The following is a 22,232-nucleotide window of genomic DNA, read 5'->3' as shown; positions in this document are numbered from 1 at the left end:
CGCAACGCACGTGCGTGCACATGCAAACGTACACACTCACAAACACACTCTCACACTCAGCCAGGCAGTCCCACTGTAGTTGTCAATAGATCATCTCTCTTTGTAAAGTCATAGGAAGCTGCAAAAGGCGCATTTGTAATATGACTGAATTGTGTTAATACATTTTAAAAGTGTAAAGCAACTATTAATAACCCATGCAATTACTCAAAAAATAGTTTAAAAGAATCTTAAAAACGAACAACATTGTGGTGTATTTTTCTCGTATGTGTACAAATGTCACATAGCAAAATCATATTCACAAATTGTCGGTTCTTATCCTGCTTGTTCACACACCAAAAGCAATGCACGGCCAAGATTTTAATCAATTTCCAAATAAATGTATATTTTGTCCTGCAAATCAGAATTGATTGTAATGATACGCAAGAAATCATTTAAATCAGTTCCCACATGAAGTCTTTAAAGAATTAAACTCACCTTGTAGGCCTATTGTCTCCCTGTGCGTCAACGACAAGTGCTGCGGGTTCACCTGCTTGCGGCGGGACATTGCCCCGGCATTTACTCTGGCATCGCCCGGTGAACGGCACTTGGAGTCGGCTTGGACCGTGGTGTCGGTCCTCTCTGGATCGCAGGTGACCAACTTTTTCCCCTCCCACTCCCTTTACTATACGCTACACAGTCTCCCACTGTAACTTTGATGCGCGCTCGGAAGGTACAGAGACGGACCGGGGCGCAAGACCAATTTGTCCACAAAGTCCTGCAGCGCGTCAGTCACGTCTTCGGAGGTAGCAACACCTGGATTGAGGAAGCCAAAGTGTAGTTTTAGGAAGCAGTATGCTACTGGCGGCCGATGAGGTGATATTTGCGCAGGTAGGTAATATTTTTTTTTTGCAATGACCTTTTGCAGATAGGTAAAAATCCTGGACTGCCCACCTCTGCGGCGACCGTGGTGACAGATGAAGTGCGGAGCGCTCCACCGGTGTGATGGGTATTGGCTGTTATTTGGCTCCTTTCCTTTTTCCTTTTCTTAATTTTAATGTTATGAATATATCATCTGGGGTCAAATGGTTGCTGTTTATTCTAGGATTCCCTTCAGTCCTTTTCCATTTCAGCAGTGGTGCGCTAAAATGACCCTTTGGCACTGACTCCTCCTGCGCGTTTTGGCATCGGTGCGCGGAACGGCAACTCTTGGCTCTGGTGGCAGTAGCCTCGTTGATTGAGAGAGAGAGAGAGAGAGAGAGAGAGAGAGAGAGAGAGAGAGAGAGAAAGAGAGAGAGGGGGGGTGAGAGAGAGAGAGAGACAGAGAGAGAGAGAGAGAGCAGGCGGGCAGACAAGACACCTCCTCCTCCTTCTCGTCCAACAAGCAGAGGTCCAATGTTTCCTACTTTCTTACAGTGTCAAGGCTACTTCTTGTTGACTCACACGATGAAATAGGCTCAGTTTGGGAGGACCCCGTATTTGTGTGTGTGTAGACTGTATGCAGCCGGCGTGTGCTTGTGTGTGGTGTTTGTGTGTGTGTGTGTGGGTGGGTGTGTGTGGTTGGGGTTGCCTCCGTGGAGTGGGATGGGATTCAAGTTCAAGTGCGTCCGTGACGTTTGCGCGTCCACGCTGTAAGAGACACCACACACACACACGTGAAGGCGGCGGACAGCGGTGGGACACACACACACACACACACACACACATACACACACACACACACTAGGGGCGACTATCGGTGACTCCCCGGAGCTCAGAGATGGGCTCTGTACAAAAAAGTAATTATCACTCACCAGTCTTCGTTTATTTCATAGACGTGTCTGCCTTTTGAAGCAGTGTCAAGTTACCGCCCAGAAGTCTCTCTTATCTTCACATTTATCGGCTCTAACGGTCATTTTATCCAAAAGATCATGATATCCAACAGTTTTATCATCATTTTCCCTTGTCTACATCGCCTTTTGTCTTTTGTTTATTGATTATTACAACTTTTTCTCCTTTATGTCATGCCAGCTGAATTTTTTTTGGCATGTCAAAAGGAAATCGTTTTAGAATGGCGGGAATATCGGGACCACACACACACACACACACACACACACACACACACACACACACACACACACACACACCTATCAGTTTTGCGTTATAAACCATACTGGTTAATCTGAGTTCAAAGGTCACCATTAATTCAGATAATTAATTGTTTTTATATTATAGTAGCAATTTAGGCTGTGTAATAATGATACAGCACACGATCAATATGAATGAAAAGCTCACCTAGCTGCCCACATTGAATCAGAGGAGTAAAAAAAAAAAAAAAAAACAGCATGCTGCATCTTTGTTGGGATAATTTAAACATGTTGTGAGGCAACAGTACCCTCTGTTGGCACAGTCAGGAGACATTACTAACCTGTTTAGGGGTGATGCCTTAACCCAGTGTTACTATATTCTCATTTTTAGAATGAAGCAAAAGCCTCCTTAATTTGCCATTTACACAGTTCTGAATCTGAGAGAGTCCTTGAAGAGCAGATCAGGTTCACTCAGAGGCAATTAATGGCACTAATGAGCAATCATCCCGCACATAATTCACTGTATTCATTTAGATCAGTGTATGAACAGATAAGTGCTTACATTTGTGCAGGCTAGAGCACAGTTAAGAACACTCTCAAGTCTCTCTTTTTTTTTTTTTTTGTACCTCACCATACAATTCAAACCCGAGGTGTAATGTAATTTGGTTGAAATACATTGTTGAATAAAAATAAAACCCTAATACAGGCTTTTAAAGTTGACACTATTTCCTTGTGGATCAGCACAGAAGTGCGCAGCTATAGCAATACATTTTATAGTCTCCCATTAATAAAACATGGTGGGCAATTTTAAGAGCATTAGAAGTTTGATTGCTTCAGGGCAGGCCTAGGGGACTTTCAGGACAGTAATTATTTATATAAATGAAATGTCATCTCAGCTCTGGCTCAAGTAGACATAACCTCAGCAGACTTCACATGGAAACACTATAGCACAACAGCTATCTTTCACAGAAAGGCTGAGCATGTTGTCAAGCATATTGCTTTGACTGGAGCGCATAAATTCGGTACGTGATATTACATGAAATGTCTTCTTTTTCGCATCGGGCCAAGAGAGCAACAGCAGTCAAGGACACATTGGATGCTTAAGGAAAACATTATCCTGAGTTCACACGCTCTCTTGCCATCTCTGCTGGCTGCAAGCATCTCCTTGATCCTTACCCATGGGTTTCTTAATAATACATCAATGTCTCCATTATAGCTTGTATCTGCTGGCTGCGGGCAAAGGCAGTTTAAGCTGGGTTGCACAGGGCCAGCATAACACAAATACCCTGCTTGTGGACACAGGAAAGGTTTTAAGTCCAAAATGTTGCCTCTAAGGAGACATGCATCTCGTGTGGTAAGTGCCACAGCTGAATGGGAGATACCTGAGCACACCGCAGGGCATTACCTAAACAAGATATGTGGATACACCGAACTGAAAGTTTTGTCCAAGTAACAGAAGACATTATGTTGTCATTTTAGTTCTATTCTAAAATGATCCAGGATTTAAGGAGATTAAGGCGCTTATGATTCATGTTAAAACATAAAAAATGAGCCCAATTACAAATTTTAAGTTGGGAAGCTCTTGCAAAACAGTGGACAAAAGTACATGCGACTTAACTGGCTTCGATTCTGGGTCACAACCTTCATCGCATCCATCTATCTTCTATTTTTCATGTCTCTCCCATCTATTTATTCTCTGAAGAATACTAAAATGACATTAATATCTTAAAATAGACCAACATATATGGGAGAAAATGGCACATAATACAATTTTTAAGAGCAAAAACAACAACGACAACAAAAAAAAAGGATTTTGTGTTCTCGAGGTCAAGTGTACAAACTGGTCAAAGCAGCCATTTTGATGTGTTAAACCACAATGTGACAGGACTGACATAAACAATGAAAGGTCCACTCCAGGACAGCTCACGTTAATATGAATATTGCTCTGGGATTTGCTTATAGTCGGAGGTTCATTATGCAATGTTTAATATTAATAAAGAAAGTACAAGTATATATTATTCATAAGCTGATTTACTGGTGTGTGTGTGTGTGTGTGTGTGTGTGTGTGTGTGTGTGTGTGTGTGTGTGTGTGTGTGTAGACTTGAGTGACAGATTGAGATGCTCCCTTGCTACGGGCAATACAACTAGACAAGGCTCTTACTTTTCTACAGGACACATCCTGACAATTTCTCCCACAGTTAAGAGGATTTGTCCGAGCACGGGTGAATATATAATGCATGCAGATTCCAAATTTTAATTTGGACGAAGTAAATGATTCAATGCCGGCTTTTCTCAGAAGTGAGGTTGGGAGACGAACAAAGAGGGCACAAGATGTTATTTGTAGTCTACTCTTGCTGCTGTCACATTTCAAGCCAACAAAGCTGATGATGATCATCAGGAGTTCTTGTTCATATCAACTTCAAAGGTTTTAGTTTTTATCAATAATTTATTTCATTAAATTCATGTTTTTTATAAGATTGTTTCACTTTATTGCTACCTTGTGCTGTTCAAAAGATACATTCTGCACTGAATAGCCGACATGTATTTAAAGGACAGCAAAGATTTTGATTTGATCTGTGAATAAAAGCATATTATTCTTGTTTTAATCATATTATATTCTAGTTCAGATTATGGTCACAAATGGGTGTAAACCATCACCTGTAATTTACACACAAAGCAAGTGTTATAATGCTCCTTTTTATATTAGACTCTCAGTCAAATGCATCTGATTTTTGTAATTATACAATGGAAAATGTACATCTTATCAAACTGTTTGACAAAAGACTTATGGTATCGTCCCAGCCACTCTTATCTGTTACTCCAGCAGTGTGCACTATGTGGTTCAGAATTCATTAGAGAGCTAGATTTTTTAAAAATTCATTTAAAAACTATTGTTGTATGGTCTATAACTCCAAATCACACAGCGGAATTGCTTCAATTGATATATTGTAAGTACTAGTATAAGTATTCAAAGAGGCAATAAAATTTATTGCCCTTTTTTAATTCCTTTTTTACTTTTTAAAAACACATGGTGTCTCAAATATCTGATATATAACTTTTGAAAACGAATATGAAAACTTAATTGTCCACAATGTGGAAAATCTGCCTTTCGTTTCACCATAAAACATGTCATAAAAAAACATCAAAACATAAAAATATACATACAACAATACATCGTCTCAGCATACACATTCATTCATTCATTCAAAAAAAATAAAAGAAGACAAAAAACAAACTACAGCACAGTCAGGAGCACCACCCTGTATCCTAGTCTACCGAATCCTGGTTTCATTAATCACCTTGACAGCACTCGGGACAAAGGATTTCTTTTAGATATTTCTATTAGTTATCAGTAATCTATAACGTCTGCCCGAGGATAAAAGTTCAAATTCACCGTACAGTGGGTGAGAAGGGTCGTTAATAATTCTGTCAGCTTTACTTCTTAAGAGTTCATCATACGTATTACTCATCTGTTTTTGTGGCTTCCCTAAGATTTTGGAGGCCATGTTCGCTGGATTCTGCAGCTTGTTCCTCCTCTGAATTTTCAGATCACCATAACGCATGATCATGTTAAAAGATAAGATGAGCCACCAGGCTTTTATACATAGTTTCCAGAATATTTTGGCTCACACCAAAATTGTTGAGCTGGCGTAGCAAGTGGAGGCATTGTGAACATTTCTTAAAAATGTGGTCAGAATTTTCCTGGAAGGTAAGACTACTTATTAACTTATTAAAAAATGAGACACCTCTAACATAGAACAAAAAACTGTTTTTTTTGGCTGCTGATACTGATTTGTACTTTTCTGCTTGTGTTATATATCCCTCTCTGATCTCACTCTTCCTTGTAATAATATTATTCTCTCTTGGTTTTAGGGCATATTTCTAAGAATTCATATGGGCTACCTACTAAAAGCAATGCAGCCTGTAACCTGAGCACAGACTCAAATTGTCTTGTTAAACAGGTAAGTGACAAAATGCAATATGAAGTTACCTAAACATTCAGTTGCGTTAAAATGTCAATAGAATATGTGTAAATTTTTGTATTTGTTTGCTGTCATATAATTTGCAATTTGGAGCCTTATTGAGATAAAAAAAAAAATGTTTTTACAGTCATATTTGGTCAAATCACTGGCTGCATATGTCAAAAATCTACTCCTTGCTGTCCAAGTCCACGAGTAATTCTCTGTCACCCTCTAGTGGATATTATTGGAAATAACATATCATTTCATACAGAAAATAAAATATGAATTCTTCACATGTATACGTTGTTTGTTTTTTCTAGTAGCAGCAATAGTAAAAACAGTATCCAACAAATCAATTTAAAAGAGGGAAGTAAAACAAAAATCTAACCACAGCCCACGTGTAGCAGATGTCCTGCGTAATGACGTCTGCCCACAGTGACGTACGGTCTCCACCATGACGGTGCCCTTGTTACAATGGGGACTGTTGTTGATCACTTGTTAGCCCATTTATTGTGAATAACTGCGGATTATTCATTTAGCTGTCTGTATTGGGTGCTTTACTTCGACGGCTACATGTTAAAGGTAAGAGACGTAGAAAGACGTTCGGTAATTGAGGTGAATTTTAAATAGTTTTGAGAGGTTTCAGAGCTGTAACGTTAGCCTGAGCGGCGAGAAGACCCCGAGTGCGGCAAGTTTGCTAGCCGCGGCGGCTAACCAGCGAGGAGACTCACCTGCTTTGGAAAATTTGTTTGATTTGATTTTAGGCTGTCAGTATGTTTAATCGAGCCTAGTCGCAAAGCTCTGGGCTCACACATTGGCTAGTGGACTATTGCTATTGTCCATGCATAGGTTAGCTGTATATTCAACTAAGCTAACCGCTAACTGAAACATTAAGTTACCGTTAATATGAGTGAAGCTAACATTAAAGAGCATTCGTTATAATAATTCCGGGAAATCCTTCTTCGTTATTATTGACATCCATATGAATGTATTAATGAAGCAACACACTTAATAATCAGCTAGCTATATGTTTAGCCATAGCATCAGATAAGCTTTGAATGAATGGATTAAAGGTAAACTCAGGGTGCCATACGACGCTGAAGTTAGCTTCTGACTCGGGGTCAAGAGAAATATAAATATTGATATTTAGTGGCAGATTCTCCATTTTTTCATCACTTACACTTGTGAAAGGGTGTTAGACATCGTAGCAAAAACCTTAACGCAGTTTAAACCCAATTTTTAATGAGTCTCTGGAGTCTCCTTGGTAATTTAGTCCAGATTTGACAAGTCTAAATATAGTGGTTTTTGATCTGGACCTGGTCTCATGTGGTCTGGATGGACGAAAAAAAACTGTTAAATCGCCCTTTTTAAGCAAAACAAAGGTTTCAGACATCTGAAAGTGGGTTTAAACAGCGTGAAAGCTTTTGCTTTGATGTCTAACACTTTTTCGTTAGTTCAAGTGGTGAACAAAACTGAGAATCAGCCACTAAATATCAACATTTATGTTTCCCTTAACTTTCACCTTAACCTGAATCAGAAGCGAACTTGAGCGTCGTGCTCCGTTTCACTATCACTTCACTCTTAATCGTTGGATTTGGACGTCTGGAAAAGGCAGGTTGGCAAACTGTGACCCCTGCCTCCTCCATGTGTCACTCAGTTTGGACCATAAAGACATGGTACCGTGAAGAAGATATTCAACTTTGTTGCTCAAGTTGTGGGGTTATTGCAGGCTGCCAAAATATTAGCCTATCTTCTTCTTTATTCCAGGGTGAAGTAAAGGAAAACTGATTCTGACAGGGATACAGAATCTAGCATGGCACCCTTGATATTTAGGTTTAGACTATTAAAGTTGAACATCAGCATCAATCATGGCAGTTTATCACATAAAGTAGCACTGATAGTGTTCAGAGGAGGTTGTTATTCTTGTCTTTAAGACCAATTATTGAAGACTATGCCTTTTCACAAAATACATGTTGACATGTTTCAGTAAAAAAAAGTGACATCCAAAGGAATCCATATGAACGTATATTTAGGGAAATTAATGATGATTTAGCTGCTTCTGTTTAAAGGATGTATTTCTTGCCATAATCATTTCTCCTGTTCATACTGAACATTACAAGATCCCTTCATAATGCGCTTACAGTGTAAGTGATGGGGACCAAAGCCCACAGCCCTCCTTCTGTGTCTGTGAGTTTATCTGAAGCTAATATGGAGCTTCAGCCGTCCAGATGAGTCAAATCAAGAAGATCCCTCTCTTTGTTGCTATACTTTCACTGCAGCTCAACAGGAAAAAACACTGTCTGAGGAAACATGAAGAGGGAATTAGATGCTAAATGTGGCAGATATCTACTTGATATGACTAACTCAGGCTGCTGAAGCCTCATATAAGCTTCAGATCAACTTTTAAATGCATTATTGCACAAAATGACTGTGTGGACACACTGTGGATTTTGGTCCTCATAACTTATATTAAATGCACATTTAAAGGGGATCTTTTAATAGCCAGTATAAACAGGAGGAATAATTACCAGTGTTCATTTGACCACCTGACTGTTGTTTTAAGACAGACTTGAAAAATTGTGAACGTATCCTTTAAGGGTTTTGGTATTGTGCATGCTTACTCACTGCCACACTGTCAGTGTTTTCTATGATGCTTGAAGACAATAGAGCCATTGTAAATGTTATTAGTAACATCTGTGCATCTTTATGCATTTTAACTTTATAGTCCAGTGCAGCGGGTCCATCCTCCGTTGCTTCTCCTCAGCCAATGAAGGAATCCAAGGAGAACTTTTTAATGACTGGCCAGTCAATTCTGGACCACATCAAGCCATGCTGGTACTGGGACAAGAAGGATTTAGCCCACACCCCATCTCAGTCTGAGGGCCTGGACCCTGGTACAGAGGCCCGGTATCGGAGGGAAGGAGCCCGCTTCATATTCGACGTGGGGACCCGACTTGGCCTGTATCCTTGATGGATTGATTGATTAATGTGAATACTGAGAAAAGTATTAGAAGATAAATCAACGACGCTTTCCGTCGGTCCCTGATGAAACATAGTAAAAGAGCAACGTAGATATCAGGAAATGATACAACAAAATTTGTGTTTTTCACTTCTTCCATACTGTTCTACAGGAGGTATTTTTACATTTTATTGCTAAGACATGTATGTGAGCAGTTCACAGGATTCAGTGTGTAAATTTTGGGCTGTAATTATCATAGCAGCACAGTCAAAGTCAGCTATCTTTCTTTTGTTAAGATTTTTTTGCCGATAACTATCTTTAAATGCTTTTTGGTAACATCCTTGACTGTCAGCAGACACTATGATACACTGGCAACTGGCATCATATATTTCCACCGCTTCTACATGTTTCACTCTTTCAAGCAGTTCCCCAGATACGTAAGTTCAGTTGATGCTTATCCCTCGTGAATATTAATTGTGTTAGACGACTAAATGTGTGGAATTAATGTCGTCATTTGCATCTCAACAGGTGACTGGAGCTTGTTGTCTTTTTCTGGCTGGAAAAGTGGAGGAAACCCCGAAGAAATGTAAAGACATCATCAAAACAGCCCGCAGCTTATTGAATGATGTGCAGTTTGCCCAGTTTGGAGATGATCCAAAGGTGAGCTTCCGTTTTCCTTCCCTCTGTTGTCTTTTGACTGTTAACACTGGAAATTGTGAGTTCAGAGGAAAGGTCTTTTCAACCTCAGTTGCGGAATTTCTTGTGGTCACCGAGTGCAGAGAAGAATTAACAGTCTTAACCGTAAACGTGTTGTAACCCAGCATAACAGAGCCCTGACATAATATCATGTAGGTTTAGAGAGGAAAAACAAAAACATCAAGGCAAACTTTCTTGCAGTCTTAATTGATGTTATTCTGTTGTAACAAGCAGTCATAATCGTGTTTTGCACGATTCTTGACTGACTGCTTACGTGGGTTCTCTCTTGTTGTGAGTGAGAAGAGTCATTAAGTACAGACTGATGTAGGCAGATCTGACAAGCTCATGGAAGTTTTGATGACATTTAATCACAAAAGGACAGTGAGAAACATTGATTTGTCAACAAAATCTTGAATCATAAGGTTTTGGGGGTGAGACTGACTCACACAGGACAGTGAAGCTAGACCTTGTCACCCATGTTTTTTCTATTTTAATCCCTACATGTGTACTAATGAGGAGTATGCAGCTAGTAAGCTCAAACTCTTAAATTACAACAGGATGTAGAGATAACCTTTAGTCACTATATGTACTGAAGATGCTACTGTGTGTGCAAGACACTGTTTTTATGATTCAGGTCTGCCAATATGTAAGAGGCGAGAAGTTGTCCTGCTTTGATCTGTACTGTTCTCACCAACAGGATGATTGAGGTTTCTGTATTTCTTTGAACAGGAAGAGGTGATGGTGTTGGAGAGAATCTTGCTGCAGACTATCAAATTTGACCTGCAGGTGGAGCACCCCTACATGTTCCTGCTACGCTATGTGAAGCAGCTTAAAGGTGAGATGGGATAAGTACGGCGTCAGATCCGCACAGTCACAGATACATTATGGCGCTAGGAATCAGTTTAACATGACTTTTGTCCTTATTTGTTCTCATCGTTGCTTTTTGTTAAAGGAGAGAAGAATAAAGTATGCAAGGTGCTACAAATGGCATGGACCTTTGTCAACGACAGGTGAGCAGCTGGCACATTAAACCCTGACTCCAGTCTCACTCTTTGTGTCACAGATGACTTCTTCTATAATTCATACATTGGATACGCTTAATATTAATATCACCCTAACCTGCTGACTGGTAAATATCTAGCTCCAGTGTGCTATGTAATAAAAGCATAATGTCAAATCCAAATTGATGGAGTTACAGTAACATGACAGAATTGGAAAGTTTCCTTACAGCTGACCAAAATAAGAGCGTACAGTAACCATATTGCCTGTGTCCCTCCCAGCCTCTGCACCATGCTGTCTCTGCAGTGGGAGCCAGAGATCATTGCAGTGGCTGTCATGTACCTGGCCGGTCGCCTCTGTAAGTTTGACATCCAGGAGTGGACCGCCAAGCAGTCATCACGTCGCTGGTGGGAGCAGTTTGTCCAGGACGTCCCAGTTGAGCTGCTTGAAGGTACCCATAATAAAGCCACGACACGTGACGCCTTCCCTACGACTTTGTCTAATCTCTTTCCAGACATGTCTCAACACTGATTTACAGAAAGAACATATCCTTGCCTTGTAGACATTTGCCATCAGATCCTGGACCTGTACTCCCAGGGCAACAAGCCCATCCCTCAGCAAATGCAGGAGAAGGAGCGGCCACCCGCGTCACTGACCCCCGCTCCTCCAGCTCCACAGGGACAACCCCAGGCCACCAACCCTCCTCCCCCACCACCAAAGAAGACTTCCCCTCAGGGTGGCAGCCCTGCACGCCAGCTCAAACGCTCACATGTGAGTAAATGCTTGAACAGCATTTATGATGGCTCAAAACCAAGGCCAGTGCAAAGTTTCTCGATAATCCTCCCTAATCTTAAGTTCAACATTAGTTTATTTAAATATACAACATCTTCTGCAGCTTGTGTGTGTTTAACTTGATTCATACTCCTGCGTCAAACAACAACGATCAAACATCACTGCCTCAAAATAGAAAGTGACTGTTTGTGTTCATTTTTCTTTGTTTCAGACGTCTCCAAAAGATGAACCAAAGGCTCCAGGTAAGACTTAATGTTAAACCCTGCACAGGCGAAATTCTGCTCTGCTTTTGGATTTTAAAGCAGTAGAAAACTAATAAATCTCAGTCCACCCACTGAAATACGTCCAAGAAAAGTTGGCTAATTAACATGACATCAGTTTACTTTAAGTCTTGGCAAGAATACAGATATATTGAGGAGTATAAATGTCTAGGATCAGTGCCTTCCCGGCAGGTTTTAAGATTTTCTAAAAAATTCAAGCCTGCAGTAAAGTTCCTTAATGCATTCACTGATTTAAAAAAATCTGTTGCATCTTATTATCTGGTCCATTTTAATTTACAGAACAAGTTGGATCAAAGATTCCTCGACTGGAGAGCCCTATGCCACCTTTGCCTACATCTCAGCCTCCGCCAGGTAAGAAGTGACCGTTGTCACAGTCTTCCTCCGGTCTAATCTGCGGAGAAGTTAAAATGTTTGGTAGACGGTAGATGCGTGCTGGCATCCCCTCAACACCCCGCTGTCTGTTTGCGTGTGCCACCAAATAGGCCAATAATGAGCCGCCAGGACTCCCCGCCTCCCAACTCAAAGTCTTTAGTCCTCTCAGTCTGCTTACATAACCAGCAACTCGTCTGGACATTACGTTTCCCAACACACGCACACTCCTAACTTCTCCCAGACCAATCTGATTAGTGCTTGAGCCTGATAATGAGACCTCCTATGTGGCTGAAGCCTGGCAGTCTTGGTCTAGCTGTGCGCTCACTGTCTAGGAATGGAAAGGTTATTTGAGATCATGGCGAAATGAGATGCCTCGTATTATTTACGGGAAAGACGATGGGGAAATTTTTAATAAGTTGTTTTTTCTCTCCGCTCTCTTTGTTTCACTCATTAGACCGCAAAGCTCCGGCTCCAGCCCCTCCCACAGAAGCAGAACCAGGAAACGAGGCGGCTCCTCCACCCCCACACGCACCACCTCCCCACCAGCCCCCTCCTCTCCCCCACCGCCCTCCTCCACCACCGCCCTCCAACTACATCATGTCCACCTCCAGCTCCTACATGTCCGGGGAGGGATACCAGAGCCTGCAGTCGATGATGAAGACAGAGGGTCCCTCCTACGCCCCGATGCCGCCCAGCTACGCACCCCCGATACCGCCATACCACCCTCACGTCTACCCCCCACCCGCAGCTCCACCTCCAGGCCCCCCTCCTCCTCCTTCCACCTACCCACCACCCAGCTTGCCCCCAACCTATCCGCCGCCGGGCTACAACAGCTACCCTCCACCACCGCCTCCACGCATGCCGCCGGGCCACGGACCCCCTCCAGGGATAGGCCTTCCACCTGCTGGGTACCCTCCTCCACCCCCCGTGCCCCCAGGACAGTCACAGGTGCCCCTGCCCCCTCCGCCCGGCATGCCCCTGAACCGTGGCGGGTGGATGAGATGAGAGCAGAGAGGGTGTGACAAAAATCTCTGAGCTGAAGCAGTGCAGAGCCACCGCTGGGGATGAAAGCTCTTAAGAGAGGGAGAATAACTGGGAACTTGAGCTCGTTCACCTCCTGTTGTTGAGCTTCTAAATGAAGGCTCATCAACAAATAGACTTGAAAGGAAAAGTGAGGTCTGGACAGCATTGTTACGAGAACCAGAACTGGTGCTGAAAGGCTGCAGTGAGAATCCTGAAATTTTTTTTTTTTTTTTTTGAAAAAGTGACTTAAACACGTGTAGGATGGTACTTTGTGCGTCCAGTTCTCGGATCTTTTAACAAACATTGTCCAGTCATTGTTTTTGTTCTGGAAATGTATCAGAAAATATTAGCACCCTGAATTTTATTTGAGTCTTTTCTAGTTTTGTCACACACGCTTAATTCACTAATTGTGAGAGGATGAAACGTACCTTTTGAGTGACCCTCTTACATTTCCTTCATGATTCTGTTATCATGATGATGTGTTTACATTTGTTTGCTAATTTTCCCATTTATCCCCTGTGTCTTTTTCCTCCTGCAATCTGTTTTTCTGTTCTCTCCACATTCCTTTTTTCCCCTTTGAGAAAAGACGGTGAGTAATAAAAGATTTGAGATGAACATGCAGTGGTCAAATATAAAAGAATGTCACACTGAGAGAAACATGCTGCATATACAGTGTAAACATACTGTTTGTTTGTTTTTTCTGTGAAAACAAAGGTTATGTTTCAAGGCATCTCCTCTATCTCTTGATATTGTCAGCTTTTTCATTTTATCGCTGTTTATTTTTCCTGTCCCATTACGCAAACTACCAAACAAAAACCCTGTAAACAAACCAACTGTGTCGAACACTGGACAGTCTAAGGTATATTTGTACATATCTGACCTTTACATTTAGACAAATCTTTTTGAGAGTTTCTATCCATATGTGCCTTAGTCAGGCTCCTCTTTTTCTGTATGCTGCACACAGCTTTGGTTTTGTGTCCATGTGACACTTAAACAAAAATAAAGACCTGCTTTTCCTACTTTGAACTGGAGTTGTGTTTTTCAGTCTGTGTAGGATTAAAAAGTTTTAGTTGCAACTGGAGTCGTGTGCAGAATTTCATAGAAAAAATCTGTCATTTTACTTCCAGTACTTTACCAAAAGGGGGCAGCATAACTCATCCACTGATGACAGCAACATGCCTGCAAAAATGTTGAATGCATCAAATGAAGACAGCACTTACACAGTATCATTAACCAACTTCATTTATTTTCTCCCAAATTTTTTCTAAAAGTGGCCTATTTCATCTTTTAGTTTCACCTGCCAATAGTCATCTCATCAGTGAAATTCATGAAAAGAAGTTACAGTCATGCTAGTTACTACAGGAATTGACATTTACACTGTAGATTCTAGGATTCTGTACTGTGGTTTGTAGCACATAGGCAGAAGAAAAGAAACACTAGAGATGTTTAAAAAAAAAAAAAAAAAAAAGCAATTAGGTTCCAAATCAAAACACCATGTAGAGAAAAAATAAATGTGGCACATCTCAAATCAAATATTCAAAATTGTATCATGGCTTCAAATCAGTTCCTAGAAAAAAGGACACTTTTAAAAACACATACTTTGATTTATTTCTTTAGACCCATTATTTGAGAGAACAGAGGTGCCATGGTGAGCAGCCTCAGAAATGTTCTAATTTGGAACAAATAACACTAGAGATGGGAGAGCCTGAGCTACCAGTCACTGTACTGGTTTATCAGATAACTTCACAGCTGGAGTAAATCTGATAAAGTCAAAGTCTGTTGTCGATGACTGTTGGGTTACTAAAAAGCGCTCCCATCTCTATCTGACACCTGGCAATAAATACTTTTTTTTTTTGACTGACACTGTTTGTTCATTCTGACATCAAGAAATACTAATTTTTAAATGTTAGTGTTTTCAGGAGACATCTAAGGGAAGACTTATCTCTCACATTCTACAAAAAAAAAAAAAAAAAAAAAAGATTCAACTTTAATAAAACATGCACTGCATAAACACACCTGCTGAATCCATGACAGAACAAAAGAGTTCAGGAAAAAAAACTTTTTTTCATCTGTGAAATAAAACGACAAAGCAGAAATTCAGAGCTAACTCAACTCAATCTGAACTTTTGTGCAAAGCTCTTCCACAAAGTTTATCATTGGCCATAAAATAGAGTTCTATCCCTTATGGATTCAGTAAATGTCTTCAGCAGTCTTCAACCGTGTTGTAACAAGGGTTCGATAGAGAAAAAGAGGATTCACAGGCAGATGCTACAGCTGCAAGAGAACCATTCAGTCTCCTTTCACACACACAAACACACACACACACACACACACACACGCACACACACGCGTTGTCACAGATGGGCAAAGGTAAAGCTGTAGCCCTCCCAACCTGAGAAAATGATTGTCAAGCATGCACACAGCATACAATTTTAGTTAATTTCACAATTCAAAGTAAGAAAATGATCTACCCATTAACTCACTGAGATGGTTTGATTCAGAATGGCCTTCATACATTTTCAGAGGTTACAGAGAGAAGGAATAATAGCAATTCATCTGGAAAAGAATTTAAAAAAAAAAAAAAAAAAAAAATTGATTTTATTACCAAAAAGCAAACCCTGTTTAAAGGTCCAGTTGTGTGTGCTTTTCAAACTAAATCATTGATCACATGGCCACGCTAGAATTACAAAATAGATAAAAGTAAAATCAACAATAACAATGAAGTAGTGCTATGGTTTTATACATAATATACACAAGTTAACAGTGATCTCTAGACTTTATTATCCATAGACTTGTCTTATGAGCAAAAGGCGCTAGGTCACAGTGGGTTTCACTTAGTTAACACTTTAGAATGCTAATGCTAGTTATACTCGTTGACCACTAGGGGGCAATACATGTGACAGGAGCTAGGGTCTCTACAGGAGGTACTATCAAAACTTATCTGAAGATACCGCCACGATGTTGCCTTCACATCCCAACGACATGCTACGAGATTTTCTGCCCCCGTGGCCTCATCTGTTCTGTGCTTGAAACCATGTTGTGTCGCTAACTTAATGTAGCACAGCTATACTCTAAAAGGACAATACATGGTGTGTTAATAGCTTTTAATTTGAGCCTGGAATATCCTGTTTACAGAGAGAGATGATTGTGTAGCCTAAAGCCTCCAAATCAACGAAGAAAAGTGGCGAATCAGTGAAACTAGCTGCCAGTTGTCAACGCTTAATAAGCTCAGAGATAAAAACCTGTTGAACACGTAATGTTGTACATGTGAGTAGCAGACTAACAGGTCCATTTAGTAGCTATCTTAGCCAGTCTTAAGAGAGTGCTTGTAGAAGGAATCCTGGGTGCTGTAGGCAAGAAGGGAGCACGGCATGATGGGTTGTGTAGGTGCAGGTAGCAAGAGGTGTTTTCAGGTGAGTGTAGGTACTGTGGATCCCGATCTCTCTCTCTCTCTCTCTGTCTCGCGCTGGTTGCCATGCTACAGCGGCCCTTTGAACTGGTTCCCAGAGAGGTGCTGTCTGATGGACAGCTTTGATCCCGCTGCATCACCCAGCTTTCTCCACACCACCTGCAAACAGAGGCAGAGAAAGAAGAAGTTGTGAGGAGGAAGAGGAAAGAGCAAGATGTACAGAAAGAGACAGGCAGACATAGAGACTGAGAGAGTAATGCTTTGCAGAAGAAGAAGAAAAAAAAAAAAAAACGACTTTCTTCTTCAAGAGTGAAAACTTCAAATGCTCACATTTTGACTTTGAGCTGCAAAGACTGCACACACACACACACACACACACACACACACACACACACACACTACAGTAGAGCTAACTCTGTCCTCTGTCTCTGTAAGGCTGAGATCTCGGAGTGAGCGAGAGGGGCCCCCGGGGGACTCCAGTGATATTACAGAGGTACTATTGTAGCACTCCCCAGATTCCTGGCCTGTCACATACCTCTGCAGGGTCCAGATAGCCCAGCTCTCATTCTCTCTCTCTCTCTCTCTCTCTCTCTAATCAGCCAACCTTTTATCCTGGACCGGGCCTTTCAGCACCGACACAGAAAGATGGAGGGAGATGAGTGGGGGGAGGGAGGAAGAAGAGAGGAAGAATGGAGGGGTGAGGCTGAGGCGCAGGGGAGTGTTCTTTTCCCTGCCGCTCCAGTTTAATTGCTCTGACAGCTCAACTGCGAGCCTCTACTTAGAACTTCCAGTTTAGAGTTGGCTTTGCGGCGGGGACGAGGGAGCGGGGGAAATAGATAGAGAGAGAGAGAGAGGAGGAAGAGAGTGAGAGGGAGCGATGTGCCTGGGACACTGCTGCAAGTGTCATTCCAAACCAAATGAGTCTAAATGAGGGTTCCTCATTAGTGAAAGCAGCTCAAAACCTGACCTGATTTGCACCGAGAAGTGAACTAAAAAAACTGACCAACAGTCAAACAGAACTATTATGGAGATAATGTTCCCTTGTTTACAGCAACGGCCAACATTATTCCTCACAAAGAAAAAGTACGACATATTTTACTTGCATCTAACACTGTATCAATATCAATACTTATTCCAACATGTAGGAAGTTGCACTTACGTTGCACATCTCTCGCACAATGGCCTTCTCTTTCTCACTGAGATCATCCTCATAGTCCTCGGGAAGCTGCTTATCCAAGTTCTCGTGAACCTCCAGCACCTGATGGCAGACACGATGCTGAGTGTGTGTATTTGTTTTTGTCACTAGATATATTAGTATGTGTTTAGGGATGTAAACACCATATTAGTCATTTTACAGAGGCGCAAAGATTTTCAGATAATTGTGTAAAATCTGCTCTAAAAAATTATTTTTTTTAAAATTTTGCCTCTTTTTTTTTTTTTTTTTACTAACATATGCACTTAAGTACTCTTTACACTCTGAAGGTTTCAAACGTAATTCTGCAGTGCGGGACTTGTACATGTAGATGAATGTCCGTTACATTCAAGCCAAATGAGTTCACACAATGCTCACCACCAGATAAATCTCTCTCTATTTCACATTACACTGAGTTTTAAATCTGGTGTCTGTGGCGACTTTCCCGCGCTGGCCAGATGAATGCAGAGACTTCCGCCAACCGAGCCGGCTAACTTCCGGTTAGCTAACTTCAATGTGGATAAAATAATTTAATCATGCCGTTCTTCTAGACTTTCCAAATGTTATCGGATTGAATGGATCAAATTCTGATAGTGAAACGAGTCATTTGGCAGGGGTTGTGTGACCCTGAAAACAATTTCTCCACCGTTTTACAGCCGCAACAGTAGCAACAGAGTAGGCGAAGGTGGAGCCTATGACTTAAGCAAGTGATGACTGTTTAAAGTTTAAGTTTTGTGGTCAGAAATTTGCGTCACAAATGGATCATAATGTCACTTCCTCCTCTTTAACACTTAACCAAGAGACATTTTAGCATTTGCTAACAAAAATCTTGATTCAATTTAATTTGATGGCATAACATTAGTGTAGTACAGTTCACTACTGAACAGCACAGTGTGTATCAAAAAGTAGGGCATTATAGTAAAGCCCAAACTGAAGCCATTATTAGTCCTGATACACAAAAATTAGTTTTCAGCTAAGGCGATGGTGATCAAGAAAGTTTTTCCAACACAATTTCCGTAAAATATAATTTACCAAGTGAAATAGGTAATAGATACGTACCTTCATGGCATGCACCACGGCCTCAGGCTTCTGGACGGAGGACAGGTAGCCCGTGGCAGGAGAGGACTCACTGGTTGGGAGACGGCCTGTACCCTGAGGGGAGAAAAAGAATTTGAAAAATATTTTAGGTTTTGTGGCATTTCTCTCACATTAGGCAGTACACAGGAACAGCGAAGATGAGTGAGAGTAAGTGCGACCTGTGATAAAGGTCAAGAGCTGAGTCTGAGCCCACAACATCTGGAGGACATGTTGTAGACTGCCAAGCTCCCGTGATGTCACATCTGCTGTCACACACAGTTTAACCTCATGAAACGAGCACCGAGACACGGAGCTCTTCATTTGAGCCGAAACTCAAGATACCTTAATTGAAGACAGAAAACAAACCACACACACACACACCATATCAGTGGGTGTTTGCTTCAGATTTAACAAGAGAGATTTCTTGTACTGTAGCACTGAAAATGCCATCCCCTTCATCCCGACTCATATCACCTCTCCTTCCCTTGTGTTTTTCTCTGCTTCTTGCATTCACCACGTATTCAACTCTCAGCCAGGTCTGCTACCTGCACAGTGTGATTTAACCGGGTGTGATGGGAGCAGCCAGCCAGGAAGAAGACCAGGAGGTTGCTTGACTCATCCCACCCCCCCGGTTGGTTCCAGACAGTGGCTCTCTGTTCAAGAGACACAGAGATCTCTGGGACACACAATGGCACCATTCACTGTAACCTGGCATCAGGGCCCTGCATTAGACACAGTTCCGTGGCTATGTTAGCCCCGGTTCAATTCTCCGCTCACTGGTGATGCATTTGTCAGCTCCCTCCGCACCCACTGGCCCCATTTGGGTGCAAGATTGAGCCCACACGTCCTAATACCACAGAGATAAAATAATAATCCCACTGCAACCAAGAGGGATGTTTTGCAGACGGTCTCTTCATATCACATCAAGCACATGAAAAATTGATTTCTTTGCTAGTCCTGCAGGTTATGTCCGACAACTGCTCACCTGACAACCACTGAAAACCATAAAAATAATATTGAACGTGCATTTATTTACTTCCTCAGAGGGTGAAAGGTCATTGATATGCTTGATTTGTGAAGCGAAAAAAAGGGAACATAGCTGTGGTTTTACTATCTTTGAAAAAAAGTTGATCTTATCCTCACATAGTTATGCTGTTAAGAAAAATTTAAACATGTTATGGTTGGCTGCCATAAAACATTTTATTCATGAGCTTTGATATCAGAAAATCATGGACATAATGAAAAGGTTAATGTGAAATTTGGTTATTTCTTGCATTAAAAAGGTTGCTATTCAGCAGCATCCTCAAAAGTCACGGAGTGCCCTTGAATGCAGTAGCAAGAGTTTCCAAAACACTCCCACTCAAAGTTCTCAAATGTTTCATGTTGTCTAAACACAAGCAGCCATATTGGAACTTTGCTTAGATAAAATGGTCTAAAATTGGTCAAATTTGGACTTAAATCAAAAAATGTTGGATGAAAGAATAAGTAAACAAGACTACAAATCTGCCGGCTTTCACAGTGGTGGAATCTAACATTTAGCTGTAAGGACATTTACTCAAATATTGTATGCAAGAGCAATTATAAATTAATTCTAATTCAACATGAAAATGCCATTCTGCTTCATAATGAGTAGTTTTACTTTTGATACTTGAAGTACATTTAGCTGTTAATACTTTTACTTCAGTTATATTTTGAAAACAGGATTTTTTCTTTAGTATTTTTACATTGTAGTATTGCTACTTATACTTCTCCTACCGATGATCCTAAAGATATTTCAGTCATTTCTAAATAAGTATTAAGCTATTTGATAGCCTGTCCTACTTGCAACTGCATGACCTTGCAGCAGCAACATAACTTTGACAACAACAAAAAAATGAAGGCAATGAAATTCTCACTGTAGTAGATTACCTACCTGAAGCAAATGTCAAGTCTGCAAGCAAATTTTTAGACCATGCAGAAATAAATGGAAACCAGCCCTCCAGCTGAAGAAGTCAATCAAAAAACTTAGATCAGAAAATTGCCTGCAAGACATTTGATTTGTAGGATAAAAACATTCTAAAGCCCCAGTAAGTATCTTCAGAACTATGTACTGGAGTACTGTATAGGGTTACGTCTCTACATTATTAAACGCATTTCCCAAGGCTGAGTCTATATTTGTTAGAAAATTCTATATAGTATAGCAATCCTCTTGAGAAATACAAACACATGTCCAACTGTGTTAAGTGTGTTTCCTTTTGTTGAAGGTCACAGCAACAAATGTATGGGCTGAAATTCCCGTAAAGCGCTTCTGCAGTGGACTTTGAAGTTGACTATAAGAAAAAAAAAAAAAATGCAAATCACTGTTGCCTCCTTTTGATGCTCTGTTCTGTGGGTTAAAGCTATTATTTGAAATGTGTAAACACTTCCTGCTAGCGCCGGGGCCAGGATGGTTTTTCAGTTTATTCTGCGCCGGAGCAGTGCAGTAAAGAAAAGGATTTGGACAGCGCAGAGACACAGCCGGCTCCGGGCAATGTTTACTGTTCATATGGATGTACAGTTTGGGATGGCTCGCCTGCATAAACAGGCCTGATTTAGGCCTTGCAGGATAAGAGGGGAAAGCAAACCCTGTCAGAATCAATGGTTTGTAGTTTGAGGAAGTGGAATCAGACCCGACTGTTGAGTGTTTGTGAGAATCATACAGGCTGGCCGCTTTCTTTCCCTATCCATCTTTTCTTTTCATCTTTCTTGCTCATTTTCAATCTGACAATGTCACGCACATTCACTGACCTGAAACTTGGGCTGAACAAAGAGACAAAGGACTAGATATAAAGGATGAGCTGATAGATTAGGATGGCTACACACAACCAGAGTTCACTGAAGTTCTGCTGTTGTTGCTGTCTGTGGCCCCCATGTCTCTCATCTTCTCTTTTGCTCTTTCTCTCCCTCTTCATCTTCCAACGAGGGCCTTCTCTCACACATGGATGAACTTGGGCCACATTAGAGAGCAGGCAATCGATCACTATGGAACTCAACATGAGTACATCTCCATGGAGTTGTCACGACAACAAAGCCATCATAAGAGGAGGACATGAATCACAAGAATAAGTTATTCTGTACTGCATGCAACTGCTTTGTTATATCATAAGCTTGCTGAATCTGAAAGGTGCTTTCAAGATTGACTTTTTCTTTATCCTGGGGATGAGGAAAGAGACTAAGGAAAGCTAAGGCTAATGAAAAATGCTACTCAGTTGCATTATGAGTTTTTAGAGTTCGAACCATGACAGGGACTAAAAGTCAGAACAATTTCAACCATTCTTTTTTTTTTATGTCTCTCAAAACTTCCCCAACTTTGTGGAAGTGCAATGCTAAATCACTGAATTACCCCTTTAATCAATGTTTTAGCCAGGAAAACATCTGTATCAATATATAATATACCGACATAACATTTT

At 41.1% G+C, this 22,232-nt stretch overlaps 3 protein-coding genes across 7 annotated transcripts in view; 1 reads left to right on the top strand and 2 right to left on the bottom strand.

Annotated features, from left to right (window-relative positions):
- bcl11bb (BCL11 transcription factor B b) overlaps positions 1 to 1,512 on the bottom strand; it is a 30,505-nt gene extending 28,993 nt beyond the window's left edge. Inside the window, exons 1-2 of one of the 2 annotated variants that reach the window (XM_067572328.1) lie at positions 896 to 1,512; positions 475 to 792 (exon numbers count right to left, since the gene is read on the bottom strand). In XM_067572328.1, the coding sequence (XP_067428429.1) occupies positions 475 to 544 (70 nt within the window). In that variant the 5' untranslated portion in view covers positions 545 to 792; positions 896 to 1,512. Of the gene's footprint in view, positions 1 to 474 lie in introns of both variants that reach the window. The other variant, XM_067572329.1, reaches the window with a different exon arrangement.
- A 4,917-nt stretch (positions 1,513 to 6,429) lies between these two features.
- Positions 6,430 to 14,152, top strand: ccnk (cyclin K). Its single transcript, XM_067572370.1, has 11 exons — positions 6,430 to 6,586; positions 8,730 to 8,965; positions 9,319 to 9,400; positions 9,492 to 9,623; positions 10,389 to 10,494; positions 10,612 to 10,669; positions 10,940 to 11,109; positions 11,221 to 11,429; positions 11,662 to 11,692; positions 12,011 to 12,082; positions 12,558 to 14,152. The coding sequence occupies exons 1-11, from the start codon at positions 6,578 to 6,580 to the stop codon at positions 13,106 to 13,108; spliced, it is 1,656 nt and encodes a 551-aa protein (XP_067428471.1). The 5' UTR covers positions 6,430 to 6,577; the 3' UTR covers positions 13,109 to 14,152.
- Positions 14,153 to 14,352: 200 nt separating this feature from the next.
- Positions 14,353 to 22,232, bottom strand: part of ccdc85cb (coiled-coil domain containing 85C, b) — a 50,746-nt gene continuing 42,866 nt past the window's right edge. For all 4 annotated transcript variants that reach the window (XM_067571604.1, XM_067571606.1, XM_067571605.1 and 1 more), the window contains 3 exons: positions 18,787 to 18,879; positions 17,695 to 17,793; positions 14,353 to 16,694 (listed from right to left, as the gene is read on the bottom strand). In XM_067571604.1, the coding sequence (XP_067427705.1) occupies positions 16,605 to 16,694; positions 17,695 to 17,793; positions 18,787 to 18,879 (282 nt within the window). In that variant the 3' untranslated portion in view covers positions 14,353 to 16,604. The remainder of the gene's footprint in view (positions 16,695 to 17,694; positions 17,794 to 18,786; positions 18,880 to 22,232) is intronic.

This window comes from Thunnus thynnus, chromosome 18 (genome assembly GCF_963924715.1).
Source record: "Thunnus thynnus chromosome 18, fThuThy2.1, whole genome shotgun sequence".
In the NCBI taxonomy this organism is placed as follows: Eukaryota; Metazoa; Chordata; class Actinopteri; order Scombriformes; family Scombridae; genus Thunnus; species Thunnus thynnus.
The sequence above is the reverse complement of the archived record's forward strand: the minus strand, read 5'-3'. Positions and strand labels throughout refer to the sequence as shown.